This window comes from Cyanistes caeruleus, chromosome 3, assembly GCF_971803275.1.
Source record: "Cyanistes caeruleus chromosome 3, bCyaCae1.hap1.1, whole genome shotgun sequence".
Taxonomy (NCBI): domain Eukaryota; kingdom Metazoa; phylum Chordata; class Aves; order Passeriformes; family Paridae; genus Cyanistes; species Cyanistes caeruleus.
In genome coordinates this window covers 102,654,004-102,669,231 of record NC_141703.1, presented here as the reverse complement: position 1 = coordinate 102,669,231, position 15,228 = coordinate 102,654,004, and the positions used below count along the sequence as shown (strand labels likewise).

General features: G+C 58.0%; 1 protein-coding gene across 2 annotated transcripts in view; it reads left to right on the top strand.

Moving 5' to 3' along the window:
• Positions 1 to 15,228, top strand: part of PDE2A (phosphodiesterase 2A) — a 41,458-nt gene that overhangs the window by 19,275 nt on the left and 6,955 nt on the right. The window contains exons 1-17 of one of the 2 annotated variants that reach the window (XM_023944228.2): positions 181 to 234; positions 10,250 to 10,339; positions 10,852 to 10,940; positions 11,384 to 11,493; positions 11,926 to 11,981; positions 12,056 to 12,115; positions 12,215 to 12,374; positions 12,458 to 12,510; positions 12,992 to 13,066; positions 13,177 to 13,218; positions 13,305 to 13,373; positions 13,491 to 13,621; positions 13,762 to 13,873; positions 13,958 to 13,997; positions 14,451 to 14,514; positions 14,607 to 14,685; positions 14,768 to 14,945. In XM_023944228.2, coding sequence (XP_023799996.1) covers positions 214 to 234; positions 10,250 to 10,339; positions 10,852 to 10,940; positions 11,384 to 11,493; positions 11,926 to 11,981; positions 12,056 to 12,115; positions 12,215 to 12,374; positions 12,458 to 12,510; positions 12,992 to 13,066; positions 13,177 to 13,218; positions 13,305 to 13,373; positions 13,491 to 13,621; positions 13,762 to 13,873; positions 13,958 to 13,997; positions 14,451 to 14,514; positions 14,607 to 14,685; positions 14,768 to 14,945 — 1,429 coding nt within the window. In that variant the 5' untranslated portion in view covers positions 181 to 213. Of the gene's footprint in view, positions 1 to 180; positions 235 to 10,249; positions 10,340 to 10,851; positions 10,941 to 11,383; positions 11,494 to 11,925; positions 11,982 to 12,055; positions 12,116 to 12,214; positions 12,375 to 12,457; positions 12,511 to 12,991; positions 13,067 to 13,176; positions 13,219 to 13,304; positions 13,374 to 13,490; positions 13,622 to 13,761; positions 13,874 to 13,957; positions 13,998 to 14,450; positions 14,515 to 14,606; positions 14,686 to 14,767; positions 14,946 to 15,228 lie in introns of those variants that run through there. The other variant, XM_086883427.1, reaches the window with a different exon arrangement.

The following is a 15,228-nucleotide window of genomic DNA, read 5'->3' as shown; positions in this document are numbered from 1 at the left end:
CTCCCGCCTCCCCCGCCCACCCGAGGCTTGGGGACACGCTGGGTTTCACGTAGGAAGGAGGCAGCGGGTTGAGGGGGGGGGGGGGTGCGGATCCCGGCGGGATCCCGGGAGGAAATGGGCTGGACTGGGGGGGGTGGGGGTGTCGGAGGGGCGGCCCAGTCCCAGGGGGACCCCCACGCCCTCCCGCAGCCGCTCCAGGAGCCGGACCGTGCCATGGGGACTCTCCAGGACACTGTGAGCCACCCTGGGGAAAGGGGTACCCACGGGGTCCCGGGGGATCTGTGGCCTCGGGCTGCGGGTCCCTCCTGTCCTGAGGCGTTTGGGGGTGCGATGTGCTTGGGAGTGTCTCCGTTCCTCCGGGGGGGTTGGAATCCCCCCGTCCCCGTGTCCCCTTGCCCCGCTGGCAGTGGGAGCCTCAGATGCTCGGCTGCCTCTTCCATCCTGCGGCCGCACCTCGGGGTGGGTGTGCTGGGGAGGAGGGAGCCCCTTCAGCGCCCTCAGCAGGACCCAGCTCTGAGCCCCCTCCCTCCTTGCACCAGCTGCACGTTTTGGGGAGATGGAGGCTGAATCCCAGTATGTGGGCGGGAAAACACTCGATCCTTCCTGCTCCTGTGCCTTCGAGCACAACCCAAATTTGGGGAGGGGGTGACTTGAGGGGGGTTCTTCCCCTCTTGCGACTGTCTGTTGGCCTGGATGGATCCCTGACCCGTGTGCTGATGGTTCTGGGTGTGAGAGCCGTGGCCCTGGTCCCCCTGGGAGTACAGCTGCCGGGGTGTCTGGGGGGCTGCGGGGGACTGAGGGTTCGAGACAGGAGCGAGGACCCGGAGATTCAGGCTGGGAAACGAAGGGAAGGAAACACTCTCTGGGAAATTGCCGAAAGCTGCTGACAGAGAGAAAGAAGCCAAGCGGGGCCAGTGTGCCCCGGGCGGGGGGGAAGTGAGCCCCCCCTCCCCTTCCGGATGGGAAGGTGAAGGCTTGGGGACATCTGAACTGTCACTCGGCACGGGGGTGGCATGTGAGACCCCTCATCCCCCACTGCAGTGATATGGGGGTCTCTGTGGTCCCTCCCAGCCCCCCAGAACCCAGCCGGGCCTGACCGAGAAGGGTGCTGACAGCTGGGCAGGCTCTGAGCCCCATACACAGCCCCCCAGGGGGATCTGGGGGTGGGGGGTAAGGGAGACACAGCTCCCAGCCTGGGGGGTACAAAACCCACCCAGATGGGGTAGTGGAGGGCAGACTGGTTTTAACCCAGACCACCAGTCCTGGGCTGGCAACGAGGAGGAGGAGGAGGAGGAGGAGGAGTGGATCACAGGGTGGGGAAGGAATGCAGCCCCAGCCATCCCTGGCGTGTGAGGGGCACAGCAGCAATGGGATGTGACCCAGGATGTATGAGGAGTGAGCGGTGGGGATGGATCCTGCCCCTTCTCCAGCACATCCCAGCCCAGGGTGGGTGAGGAACAGCTCATCCCCCACAAAATACCACAGGACTCCTGTCCCCGTTGGTGTCCTGGGTACTGACTGCATCTGGAGCTACCATCCCTGAGCCCGGGGGGGCATGTAGGGGGTGTACAGGGCTTGGGGCATTATTACCCCCCAACACCTTGCAGTGGGGTGCGGCTGAGAATGTCTGTTCCTCCTCTCGCTCCCTGCCACCAGCTCCAATGCAATTACCTGCAGACTGGATCGTTAATCAAACCCTAACTGATAGATGTTCACAGCCTGCAGAAGCAGGAGGGGTTGGGGGGGGCCCTGCTGTCCCCAGGGATTGGGAGTGGGTTGTGGGGGACTACACTCAGGCACCTTTACTGACCTGCCAGAGACTGCTGCCCCTCAGCCAGCTTTGTGGGGCTCCTCCTGCCTCAGTTTCCCCCTGTGTGGGGGCCGAGGACATGTTTAGGGCAGTGAGGGGACATGCGTATGCGGGCGTTTGTCCTTGCGTTTCCTCTGGCAGACACAAACACATCAGCAGGGCAATAAAGGGGAGGAAAGGCGGCTTCTTTCCATTACATGCGGCAGGGCTGGCTTCCTCTCACTCTCAGCAGGGCTGGGGGGCGAGATCCCCAAACTGGGGTGGGTGGGTGGGTGGGGGCACCCCAGTGTTTCCCAGCCAGGGGGTCCCCACAGGCTAAAGATGTGGGGGTCTCAAGGAGTGACTGCTTGCAGGTGTGGAATCAGCCTGTGCTGGCACTTCAGTGCCCTGGTGCTGATTTTTGAGGGGCGGTGGGGCTTGGGATATAGGTTCCAGTGCTCTTGTGCCCCATGACATCACCCAGGAAAGGAGGTCTGAGGTGCTGCAGCCCAGGCAGGGGAGTTGGGGTGGGGGTGTTCCTGCTGCACCCCAGGCAGAAGGAGTTGGAAGGGATTAGCCCTGCTGCACCCTGGGCAGTGAGAAGCTGGGATCAGGATGCTCCTCTTGCAGGATGACATGGTGGCATCTTCCCCCTGAACGGGATAGGCCCCGTGGGTGACCTTGGCTTTTTGGAGTTGAGCTGTGACATTTGGCAGGGAGGTGATAGGCTGGGATCCCCTGCAAGCCTAGGTCTGGAGGGTGTCCCTCTGGCAGCTGAGCCCATGGATCTGGGGACTGGCCTGGGACCTTTGCAGCTGAATCCCATTGCATTCTCACCCTGGCAACTCCGTGGATGCGGGGAGAGGATGGTGGGGGGCCTGCCTGAGGGAGGCATAGGGTGGAAAATGCCAGGGAGCAGAGATAGCTTCTGAGTTCCCTCCTCTTGGTGCAGGAGAGATCACTGCTCCTGGCCCGGCTCTGGCAGATGCAGGGTGTCTGGCACCTTTGGATGCCCAGGCCACAGCTTTGGAAGCCCCCCCATAGAGAAGGGGGGCTGGAGGCCAGACCCCTGTCTGGGTGCTGATCTATTAAACACCAGCTTTGTGATCCTTTCTGCCATGTAATGGGCTTTGGGCCTCTCCTGGCCATGCCTCAATTTCCCCATCTGAGTAGTGAGACCCCCACAATTCCTAGACCCCTTCACTGCAATTAAGAGCTGCATCCCACCACCAAACTCTCTCAGGCATGGAAAATAAGAGCAGTCCCTGTATAGACAGAGTGGAACCCACTGGGGGGGCAGCTCTGCCAGCCCCAGCCCCCAACACCCTGCTCCGGAGCACTGCCCAAATCAAATTCCTCCCCAGCTGCAGATGGCCAGGAATTTAATTTTCCCAGATCCCATCAGAGGCTGATAAATGAGGTCCCTAATCACTGTGCAGATCCCATTAGCACCAGCCGTACCAGGAGGGGATGCAGGGATGGATGTTGGAACGCTGCATCCCCCACCTCTCATCCCACTGATTCCTGTCGCCTCAAGGGTCCTAGATGTCCCCCGAGCCCCCCTCTGGCTGCATCTCCAGAGCTTTGCCGTGATGGTCCCCAAGCAGAGCCAGGCACAGAGACCTCTGCATGTCTAATCCACCAGAAAACATCAAGGAAAATCCTGGAAACCCAACTGGGTGGCCAGTGTGGATGGGAAGGGGACTGTGTGCCAGGGAAATTTTCCAAGCAATGCCATGTCCCAGGAATGCACATCATGCCAGCTCCCTCCCTGCACTGCCACTGCCAGCACCCAAAGCCTGGTGCCAGCTGGATGCCATGATGTCTCTGTCCTTTGGGGTGAAGGCACTCACATACCAGGGATTCTCCTAACCATGGAGCACTTTCCCTGCAGCTGCTGTAGGAGGGTCCATATGCCCCTCCCTGACATGGGTTAGGGACAACTGATGTGGGGCTGAGTGAGGTCCCTTTCCCCCTCTCTGACATGGCTTAGAGATGAGTGACAGTGAGACCCCCAGCCCTCACCACCTTCCTTCTTAGAACAGTGAACTAATTGGTGGCAAACTAGTGACAGATGATTAGGCTAGTGGCCGAGACAGCTGTTCCAAGAAGGCCACGATGTTCTGGGGACGGAAATCCTTGAGGAGTGTGGCTGCTGTCCCGATTTGTCCTGCCCAGCAAAGGGACATCAACAGGAAGCAACCTTGACTCCGGCCCTGTTCTCTTAGCCCCAGGAGGCCAGGCCAGGATGTGGGGGGACAGGCTAGGAGCACCCCAAGGGCTTGTGAGCTGCCAGAGGTTAGGAAATTTGCTTAGTTCAGCAAAACATCGCACTCAGAATGTGCAGGGTCCTCAGGGATTGGCACTGGCCCGGTTCCAGGCTGTAGGAACTATGTAAATGTCCTGTGCAGTGTGAGCATGCCAGGCTCCAGCGAGGCTGATGTATGGGTGAGGAGGAGGAGGATGGGGTGAGAGATACACTGAGCTCCGGGGAGACACTGGGCTCAGCATGGCTCATTCCACCTGGGCCAAACTCCAGTGCCATCCTAAGCAGGTTTTGCATGGCCATGACCCTTTGCAGGTAGGGAAACTGAGGTAGGCACAGGCATGCAGGGCTACTTGTGTGCTTTTTTTGGGATGGCCAATTCCACAGATTTGCATCTTGCAGCCCTTGGAAGCCTCAGCCTGGATCACTGGGTGCCAGGGTGGCTCCATGCCAGGGTCCTGCACCTCAGCCCTTGCTTCCCATCCATACATTGCAACAGGACTCCAGGCAAATGACTATGAGGAGACAAGAGATATCCCAGAAGTGTTTCCTTCCCATTTGCCCTCATTATCCCCCTGGAAAAGATGAGGTAATTAAGGAGCTACCGTGTTACAGGTTGTTGCTGCCTGATTAGATTAAAGCAATGTAATTTGGGACTAAGAGCAGTGCTGGGAGGAAATGGATGGATGGCTTCCCAGCTGGAGTTGGGCAGAGCTGCCAGCTCTGCCTTCCATTCATCCCTCCATCCTCTGTTGCCCTGGACCTTGCTCCAGGGACACCGCTGGAGCACCCCTGATGGTGCTACTTTGAGGGACTAGGGATACTTCCTCTGTTTTCTCACCCCTATGGAGAGGATGTCCTGGGGAATTGTGGCGGTGGGGCAGAGGGAAGGAGCCTGGAGCAGTGTAGGGGGGTGACAGGGACAGGGTGTCAGCAGTGTCATTCAGCCCGTGGCATAGCTGAAGGGTGCTCCTGGGGGGATGGGAACAGGGGTGCTGCCTCTATTTCCCCAGCTCTATGAGGATTCCCTGGGAAATTGTGCCTTTGGGCCTGGGGAAGGAGCAGGGTGACAGGGTTTTAGCAGTGTCACTGCCCACAGTACAGCTGGTGACAGCAAAGCTGTAACCTGCTGCCTTCAGGAGTCACTTCCCCTCTCCTTAGCTCATTTTCCCCACTCATACCCCAGTGTCAGAAGCTGGTGATCTCCTGGTCCTGCTTTGCCCTGCCTGCTTGTTGTCAGCCCAGTGTTGCCAACACACAGCCAGAGCTCAGCTATATTTAACTACCACTGCTGGAGTGTGAGGCTGAGCAGCCAGGGGAGAGCAGCCCCCCAGGACTGGAGTGGGGCTGGGGCGGCTCAGCATTGCTGGAAGTGGGAGAGGAGGATGAATCACAGCTCAAGGATATTTTGGGATATTTTTAATGCCGCCAGATTGCTCGGCAAATGCTTGGGCAGGGCGGCGCGGGCGCAGGCTGGGTGTTTGCTGGCAGCTGTGGCTCAGCTTGGGGGGCCTAGGGGGATCAGCTGCTCCCCGTGGTGCTGTCACCCTGCAGCCATGCATTGGAGAGGTGACAAAGATGGGGACATCTGTCCCCATGCACTTGGAAACAACTCTGGGTGTGATGGGTGGGGCAAAAGGGGGTCCTGAAGCAACATCTTCCTCCTTGAAGGGGAGGCAGGAGGAGAGAAAGTTTCCCCACCACTTTCCCTGGAAAGGGGAAAGGGCTGGGAAAAGGCAGAGCTGGGGCGTGGGAGAGAGGGTGGGTGTCTCTGCCTGCAGGGTTGGGGTGTCCCCTTGGACAGGGACAGGTACCCAGGCTCTCCGTAGGTGGGACACAGGGAGTGGTGAGGGAGGCTGCCTCCCAGGAATCCAAACGGGATTTTGCATTTCACCTGTCAAATGTAACAAGATCCAGAGGCTGGTGGCTAAAAATGCATCCTATTTGAAGAGATCTCAGTGGGAGGGAGCCCTAAGCCCCCAGCCTGGCTCTCAGCCTTACAGTGACGTGACAACATGATCACCCTCCTCATCCAGGGCTCTTGCTCAGTAGGAATTCCCTGGGGAGCAGCTCCTCTGTCCTTAAAATCTGCAAACCCCCTGTGAGAGACATTTGGGCTGGTGAGACAGGCTGCAGGGGGGTCCTTTGCTCTTCCCCAGACACCTCCTTGCTGTGTTCTGCACTCCCAAGCATCCCAATCCCTTTGCAACCTGAGCCTGTAAAATCCATTGGGAAGCATCTGCATGGGATGTGGGTACTGGGATGTGCTGCCCACAGGCACCGAGAGCTGCACACTCAGCATCTTAGATGTTCTAATTTGATTTGGGGCCCACAATTGGGGGTGAGGTTGTCCAGACAGAGCAATGTCCAGCTCCATCCCAAAGGTGATTGCTCAGGCAGGGGCTAATAGACTAATCCACTGCCAAAATTAATCTGGCTCATTTTCCTTGCGTTCACAGATGGATGCAGTCCCATTGGAGGGCAGGAGCTGAGTGAGCTCTGAGAGCTCACTGTGTCGTGAATGCCTCAAGCTCAAGTGGTCACCTCTGGCAGATCATTTTCTTGGAATCTGTACAGCAAAGCTGGGCTGGAAGCTCAGCAGGGAGATGATTCATTTCCTCGAGGTTCCTTGGGGAGGGTTGTGGCAGTAGTCTGCCACAGAAGCCTGGGCTTCTGCCAGTATCCTCCTGTAGAATCAGCACCCATGGGTGCTCTGGCAGTGATGACAGGATCCATCTGGGGCCTCCCCAGCTCAGCATCCCCTTGCAAGGCAGGGTGGGGATCCTACAGCACTGCTCAGCACTCCTGTGGGAGCAGGATGCTCTCAGGCACCCAGTATTGCTGCCTGGCTCTCTGTGCCTGTTTTCCCATGCTTAAAGAGGAATCCAGGGGGTGGCAGGTCCCGGTTTTGAGCTCTGCCTCATGCAAAGTCTACTCACTAAGTGCTCAGGTGTATCCACCTCAGAAGAGACCCCAAGTTCCAGGTACCCTCAACAGGGCTGAACATCTCAGTGGGCATCTCACTGCATTGGATCCAGCCTCTGCCTGCTGCCAGGGGGCTCTTCCTCACCCTTGGGGAACCTCCATTCATCTCCCAGGAGCAAGGCCAGGAGAAGAAGTGCAAGCTCAGAGATCTGAGACCCTGTGTGGTCACTGTCCTCCTCCTCCAGACCCCACCCTCCATATAGCAGGTGTGAAATGAAACCTTCTGGAGAGCAATCTGGCCAGGATGGGATTTCTCTGCTTCATAAATATCCAGAAAAGCTGAGTGTGCCGGGGGGGACAAACCAAGCTTCCACACCTGGGGGTGGGGGGGCAGGGGACAGATGTAGCTGATCCTCTTGAAAACAGTCATTTTTTCACTGCTGCTGAATTCCCCCTGCTGAAAAAAAAGCCGCTTTTAAGTCCCAGCAGGATCTGTGGAAGCCTGGGATGTCAGCTGGGGAGCCTGTGCTGGGTCCCCACCACCACAGGATGCTGCTGCATCTATCCAAAAGGAAAAAGAGGGGGAAAAATAGCAGGGGAGAGAACGGGCCATTTTCTATGAGGGAGAGTGCAGGTAGTGCTCTGGAGGCTGGCCTGTGGCAGGATTTGGTTTTGCTGGAGTGGGGGGGGGTCTGTGTTGGAGCAGAGACAAATCCTTACTCTAAGGAGATGAATGGTGTCATTGATATTCCACCAGCTCCAGAGGGAATATTAAGGCAGATATGGCTCTGGTGTTGCACCACACCATGGGATGCTGGCAAAATTCCTGCCAGCACTGAGGTCCCATGGGTTACCCTGGCAGCTCAGGAGTCTGCTGGGGTGAGACCAATATCCTTGCCCTCTCAGGCCAGAGCAAAGGTGGCAACAGTCCCCAGGTGGGGCTCCCACAGGGCCATGTGTGTGCACCATGGGGACAGGACAGGGACAGGGTGCTGTTCACCTGCTCTGTAGGAGCAGCATCCTCAGCTCCTGGGGCTGTCAGCGATACCATGCTATGTCCCCTGCCCACACCCTCTCCTTGGATCTGTCCCCAGAGCCCTCTCTCCATGCCCATTTCCAGACAGCATTTCCCTCCAGAGCTGCTGGGTCTGCAGCATCTGGGATGAGAGTGTTGGACTCTGCTCCAGCAGCTGGGAATTGCAATCCCACTATGCTTTCTCCTGGTTTAGGGAAGTTAATTAACCCCCTGTGCCCACTTGGGAAGTGTTATCATAGCTCTGCCCTCCACGAAGCTGGGATGCAGGGCAGGTGCTGGGAGCTCTCCCTGGGAGAGCTTTGGCCCCCTGCCCCACTGGATGCAGGTACAGGGCTGTGTGAGTCTGGCCTGGTAGGTCCCAGTGACATTCCTGGTGACAGGCATGAGGTGGCTGATGGTTTCCTCTCTCCACTGGTGCTGGGGATGTGTGTGCCAATGCAGCCTCATCCGAACACCCTGACATCTGTGGAGAAGTGATGGATCTGGAGGAGCCCGCTCCCACACTGGATGGTGTGGATTGCTGGGAGTAGGACACAGGGGGCTCCATAGCAAAGGGAAAGGCTGTTTATGGCAGTAACTGGGATGTGGCTATGGTAGTGGCTCTGGCTGTGCTGGCTCTGGGCCCAGGCTGTGTCCTAGCAGAGACCCCAGAGTAGGTTTGCAACATCCTCAGGGCTGAGGGACATGGGGGGACAGGGGGTGACGGTGTTGGGTAAACCTCTGCTCTGGGGTGGAGGATGTGGACTGCGAGTAGGATGAGTGAGACAAATGGAAATAGTGGGATGAACAAGTGGGATATGCAGGATGAGTGGGACAAGTGGAAGGAGTGGGATGTACCATTGAATGGGATGAGCCATTGAGTGGGATGAGTGGGGTGAGCTGGATAAATGGAACAAGCAGGGTGAGTGGGATGAGTGGGATAGGCAGGACGAGTGGGACAAGCAGTTGAGTGGGATGAGCCATCAAATGGGATGAGTTGGATGAACTGGATTAATATACTGAATAGGCTGAGTGGAATGAGCAGGATGAGTGGGAGAAGCAGTTTAGCAGGATGAGTGCAATAAGTGGAATGAGTGCGATGTCCTTCCCAGCCCACCCTCACTCTCCCTACCTTCTTACTAGGCTGCAAACTCTCCTGCCAGCCTCTGCTGCTGTCTCCTTGTCTTGCAAATATCTTCTTTTAGCTCCTGCAGCTTTCCCCTCATTATTTCTGGATGGACCTGTATTAACAGCCCTAATAAAGCCACCATCCATGTCCAGCTGCCACCTGTCCATCCCCACACCAAGAATGCTACTGGCATTTGATGCCCCAAGCAGACCCAAGGGACCCACTCAGGATCTACCCCATCTTCCCCTGCCCCAGGTGGGCCACTGCGGAGGATCCAGTAGGACAGAGGGATGGCAGGACAGCCACCTGGCTGAGGCCTGGCTGTATTCTACAGTGCATGTGTCTCCAGTGTGAGTAAGTGACTGGAGATGCTGCCCTGTTGGAATAACATCCAGAGCCAATGTCTTCAGCTGGAAGCACCCTCACCATCAGCCATGCTCCCAGGGCCACTTGGATCTGGCCCCATGGCCAAGTATGCTCCCGTGGCATGGCCCTGCGAGGGGCTGCTTGTCCTGGATGGGGTCATGTGGTGCATAGCACATGATGTTCATCGATGCATATTCATCAAGAATGGAGCCTGGAGCCACCTGACCAAGCTGGAACCAGAAGAAGATCAACTCCCAACACCATTATCCAGTGTCTGATTCGGAGCATCTACTGTTTCCATCATAACATCATCCTTATCCCAGTCTCCCAGACAAGGGCCGGAGGCAGGAGCAGAGCTGGGAGGATCACACCACAGAGCCCCCTGTGCCCCCCAGCTTTTCCATGTGTCCATTCCAACACCTCTGTCACTCCATGAGGCTGTAATCCCCAGATGGGTTTCAATCCATCTCCTTGCCCCATTTCTCTTCCCACTGGTGCTTTATGGCGTGGCTAGCACTAAGGGCAGTGTGGCTCAGTGCCAAAGTCTCCTCTCCCTTTTTGGGGACCTCCCACCTCCCCGCATTGACCAACACAGGAGGTCTTGGCTCCAAAAAAAAGAGGAACCAGGCAGGCTGGAGGCCACTGCAAGGGGTCTGGGGGCAGAAGGACCTGTGCCATAAGAGATCATGGGTGCCGCAGTGCTCTTCCCCATGGTATCAACCCCCAGTAACGCCCTGCTCTGCTCTTGTCTCTCTGCAGGATGCTCTGCTGAGTCTGGGCGCTGCACTTGATGCCACCACCCTGCGTGATGCCCTCCGCCACGCCCTTGTCACTCTGCTGCCTGCTGTGGTAGGTGGGGCGTGCATCTGCATCCCATGGGAGGCTGGGAGGAGTGGGGAACAGAGCATCCTCCTTGGGTGGGTGGAGGTTGTGGGGTTACTGAGACCCCTGGACTGGGGGGAGCCCTGGAAGGAGTAGAAAGTGGATTATTTGCTGGCTGATGCTGGGGTTCTCCCCCTGTATGGGCCACCTGTCACCACCAGGGTGCTGGTGGTGGCTCTGGTGCTCACAGTGGCCCCAGGGTGCTGGTGGCCCGGGGGTGGGGCTGGTGGCCCTGATTCTGGTGGCTGTGATGCTGGTGGTGGCTGGGCACTGTGCCAGTGCCATTCCATGGAGCCCCCCAGCCATGGCTGGGTGTGAATGGTGCACACGTGTCCAGGTGAGTGTGCACACCTGTGCATGACTGTGTGTGTGTGCAGGGGTGTGTGTGCATGTGCAGCTGTGGGTGCACACGTGTTTATGCACACGTGTGGCTGTGCACACACGTTTGCACACACACGTGTGCTTCCCCTCTCCCCCAGGAGCACGTCTATATCTACCTGCTGGATGGGGACACACGGCTGCTCTGTGATGACCCCCCCCATGAGCTGCCGCCCAACGGGAAGCTCAGGTGAGCTCAGCCACCTCCCCAGCCCTGGGCATGGGCACACGTGTGTGTGTGTGTGGCCCACCTGGTGTGCATGAACAGGTGTGTGCATGGAAGGCAGGAGGGTCCCCATCCCTGTCCCCATCTCCATCCTCATTCCATCTCTATCGTTGTGCCCATCCTCTTTCCCTCCCCATCCTCCTCTTCATCCTGGATGTGCACACGTGCACAGGGGCTCTGTGTATGTACAGGGACACACATGTTGGCACAGGGGCTGTGTGTGCGCAGGAAGACACACGTTTGTGTCCAGGGGCTGTGCAGGAACACACATATGCACATGTGTTGCACAGGCCCTGAACCTGTCCCTATCCCATGAGTGTCTCTGCCCAGGGGGTTGCCCCTTCCTGGGGGTTTACTTTCCCAGGTGCCCTTCCCAAGGGGTGCTCAAAGTATCCCTGTCCCCACAGAGATGCTGTGCAGAAGCAGAAGCGACTGGAATGTGGGGGGCTACTCCCTGCTGAGCTCCCTAGCCGGCACCTGGGACCCCTGGCAGCACCCCTGGCACCCGGCACACAAGGTGGGAGCTGTGGGAAGGGGGGACATATATGGGGGTATGGGCATAGGGCTGGGTGGTAGGTAGGTAGGTGGAGGGACAGGGAAGGGGATGGAGATGTGGGATGGATGGATGGATGGATGGATGGATGGATGGATGGATGGATAATCGGTCCATGCGTGGTCAGAAGCAGTGGCTGAGTGATGGATGTACAGACAAGTGGGTAGAAACAGAATGGATACATGAGGATCAGGTGGGCACTGGGACTGACTGTTCTCAGGGACAAGTAAGCATGGAGGTGGGCAGATGGATAATGGATGGATAGGAAGATGGATAGCTGGCTGGCTGGGTCATGACACATCAGCATGTAATGGGGACATGCACCCCAAGAGCTGAGTTCCACAGCTCTGGGTTGCCCCTGGGGCCCACCTGAGACCAACAATCTCTTGCTTGCAGTGCTCATCATCCCACTGGTGGACAAGAACAGTGGGGCCGTGGTGTGCGTCATCCTGGTGAGTGCAGGAACATGGGCAGGGCTCTGGGGACAGGGCCTGGACATGAGGTCCTCACATCACTCCTGCTCCAGGTACACTGTGGCCAGCTGAGTGACTCAGATGAGCAGAACCTGCGTGCGTTAGAGAGACATGTGAGTGACTCCTTCTGAACTTTGCGACCTGACACCTGGGGACCTACCAGCCTTTCCCCCAGCCCTGCTGTTCCTTGTCTCTTCTGCCCAAACTGGCAGGCCCTGGTGGCATTCCGGCGCCTGCAAGCCCTGCAGAAGTTGCAGCCCTGGCCCCAGGTCAGCCTCTCTACCAGCTCCTCCCAGACCTCTCTGGCCAAACCTGAGAAGGCACCTGACAGCAGTTATAATGACCTGGACTGCAAGATCCTACAGCTCTGTGGTGAGTGGAGGGACACTGGGAAGGACAGGGTGGACAGGGTGAAGCCATGCTCAGCCCCTCATGGCACTGTGACTGTTCTACAGGTGAGCTGTATGACCTGGATGCCGCCTCGCTGCAGCTCAAGGTCATCAATTATGTGAGTAGTTGCTCCACCAGCCCCCTATCCCCATCTGCCCTCAGCCCCAGGACACACCAGGAAGCCCTGTTTTGTTTCAAAACAAGAAAATTCCCCAAAGCCAAGAAAAGCCTCAAGCATCGGCTGTGCAGTCATCAGTAGTGACCAGAGTGAGCAGCCTTGTAACAACCATCAATAGTTTCCAGTGCCATCCTCACCCCAAATACTCCTTGAGAGAACGTACAGGTTCCTCTCCTGTTCTCTATAATTCTGTACCTCAGTATGACCCTCAGTAATGTCCAGAGTGAACAGCCTTCCCCTTGCCATCAGTAGTATCCAGAGTGATCATGCTCAGACATGGAAAGGAGGTTTTGGGGAGGGGCACCTGGTTCTCTGTGGCATGTGTGGGTGCCCCGGACACAGGGAGGCAGAGGAGGGGCTGGATCCTATCTGGGGAGTGCTCGGGGCAGGCTGGGGTGCTGACCCTCCCCTTACCTCCCAGCTGAAGCAGGAGACCCAGTCTCTGTGCTGCTGCCTCCTTCTCGTCTCTGAGGACAACCACCAGCTCTTCTGCCAGGTAGGTGCCACTGGGTCAGTCCCCCACCCCTGACCCCCACAGAGGATTACATGACACCCCCTGACATGGTGTCATCCTCATGGGCACCCCCTTCTTCCCATCTCTTCCAGGTGGTGGGGGACCGTGTCCTGGATGAGGAAATCAGCTTTTCAGTGAGCAGTGGGAGGTGGTGAGGGGTTGGGAGGTCAGGGGGGTGGGCAGTGGGTGCCATGCACTAACATGTCTCCATTTCCCACAGCTCACCTTTGGGCGCCTGGGGCAGGTGGTGGAGGATAAGAAGCCCATCACCTTGAAGGACATCAGTGAGGTGAGTACCAGCTGTGTCCCTCCCACAGCTGGGGACATGGGTGTCACCCCACTGCCTCATGGGGGCCAGGGGTGCTGGTTCCAGCTGGTTGCAGCCCCATCTCGCCTCTCCCTGCAGGAGGAGCACAAGCAGCTGAGCAGCATGTTGGGCTGTGAGGTCACCTCCATGCTCTGTGTCCCTGTCATTAGCCGAGCCACCTCCCAGGTGGTGGCACTGGCCTGCGCCTTCAACAAACTGAGTGGGGAGAGGTGAGCAGCATTTTGGCTGGGACTCTCTGTGGGGCTGCACCTTTTTTGGGGTGCTCCCTTTTGGGGGTGCTGGAGCATTGTTGCCGTGGAGAAGCGGGGGGGATCAATGGGGATGGAGAACTGAGATGTGCCCCCGCCAGCTACACAGACACGGATGAGCACAAGATCCAGCACTGCTTCTGCTACACCTCCACAGTGCTCACTAGCACCCTGGCCTTCCAGAAGGAGCAGAAGCTCAAGTGCGAATGCCAGGTGAGCATGAGCAGGGCTATGTCACATGTGTGTGTGTGCCACATCTAGCAACAGTCACTGATAGTATCCTCTCTGTCCCCTCAGGCCCTGCTGCAGGTGGCCAAGAACCTCTTCACCCACTTGGGTAGGTGCATTGGAGAGCACCCATGGTGAGGGAGTGGAATGGGGAATGGATGACCACCCCCCACCCCCAGCCCTGGAGGCTGGTGGCACGGGGGTCTCTATCCCCAGCCAGGGACAACTTTGTCCCCTAGTTGGGGAATGGTTACAGAAGGGTGATACGGGCTGGCACAGAACCTGGCATGCACTGACGCTGCATGGCTGCATGTAGCATGACCAAAGAGCTCTTAGAAACATGTGTGCACATGTGCAGCTGCACGTGTGCACAGCTGCACACATGTATTTGCTGCTCACACGTGCACATGCCCCACACAGCCCCCATCCCTCTGTGGCCCCCAGACTTCCTGCCAGGGCCCTGAGCTAAACCCTCCCTCCCTGCTTTCATTGCATGAGTGGGGAATGAGGGGGCAGTGCTGCCTGGCTGGGGGTCCCTGACCCTTCACTGCTACCCCTGCAGATGATGTCTCTGTCCTGCTGCAGGAGATCATTACGGAGGCCCGGAACCTCAGCAATGCTGAGATGTGAGTGGTGATGGTGGGGCACATGAGTGAGGGGACACAGCGGGGACACCGAGCTCCCCTGTGGGTGCAAATGGCAGCGGTGTGTCTTGCAGATGCTCTGTGTTCCTGCTGGACCGGCTCAGCCACGAGCTGGTGGCCAAGGTGTTTGATGGTGGAGTGGTGGACGATGAGGTGAGTACAGGATGGAGCTGGGGGGCTGGGGTTGTGTCCCTCGCCCCAGGCCTTGCTGGTGATCCTCTTCCCCTGCCCACAGAGCTACGAGATCCGCATCCCAGCAGACCAGGGCATCGCTGGGCACGTGGCCACCACTGGCAAGATCCTGAACATCAAGGATGCCTACTCTCACCCGCTCTTCTACCGTGGGGTGGATGACAGCACCGGCTTCCGCACCCGCAACATCCTTTGCTTCCCCATCAAGAATGAGAGCCAGGGTGAGGGAGTGAGGGGGGTACACTGGGAAGAGGGGGAACAGGTCTGGCCCAGCAGGTGCCTTAGTCAGCACGTGGTTTGGTTACCCATCATGTGGATATGACACTGTCCCCAGCATGCAAGCACAGACACAGAATCATCCCTAGCCTGTGGGCATGAATCAAGCACAGGGGCACAATCCTGGCTCAGCACTGTCCCCAGCATGTGAACACTGTTCTGTCCCTAGCCATAGGCACCATTCTGTTCCTAGCCCATAGGCAGAGCACTGTCCCAGCACACAGGCAT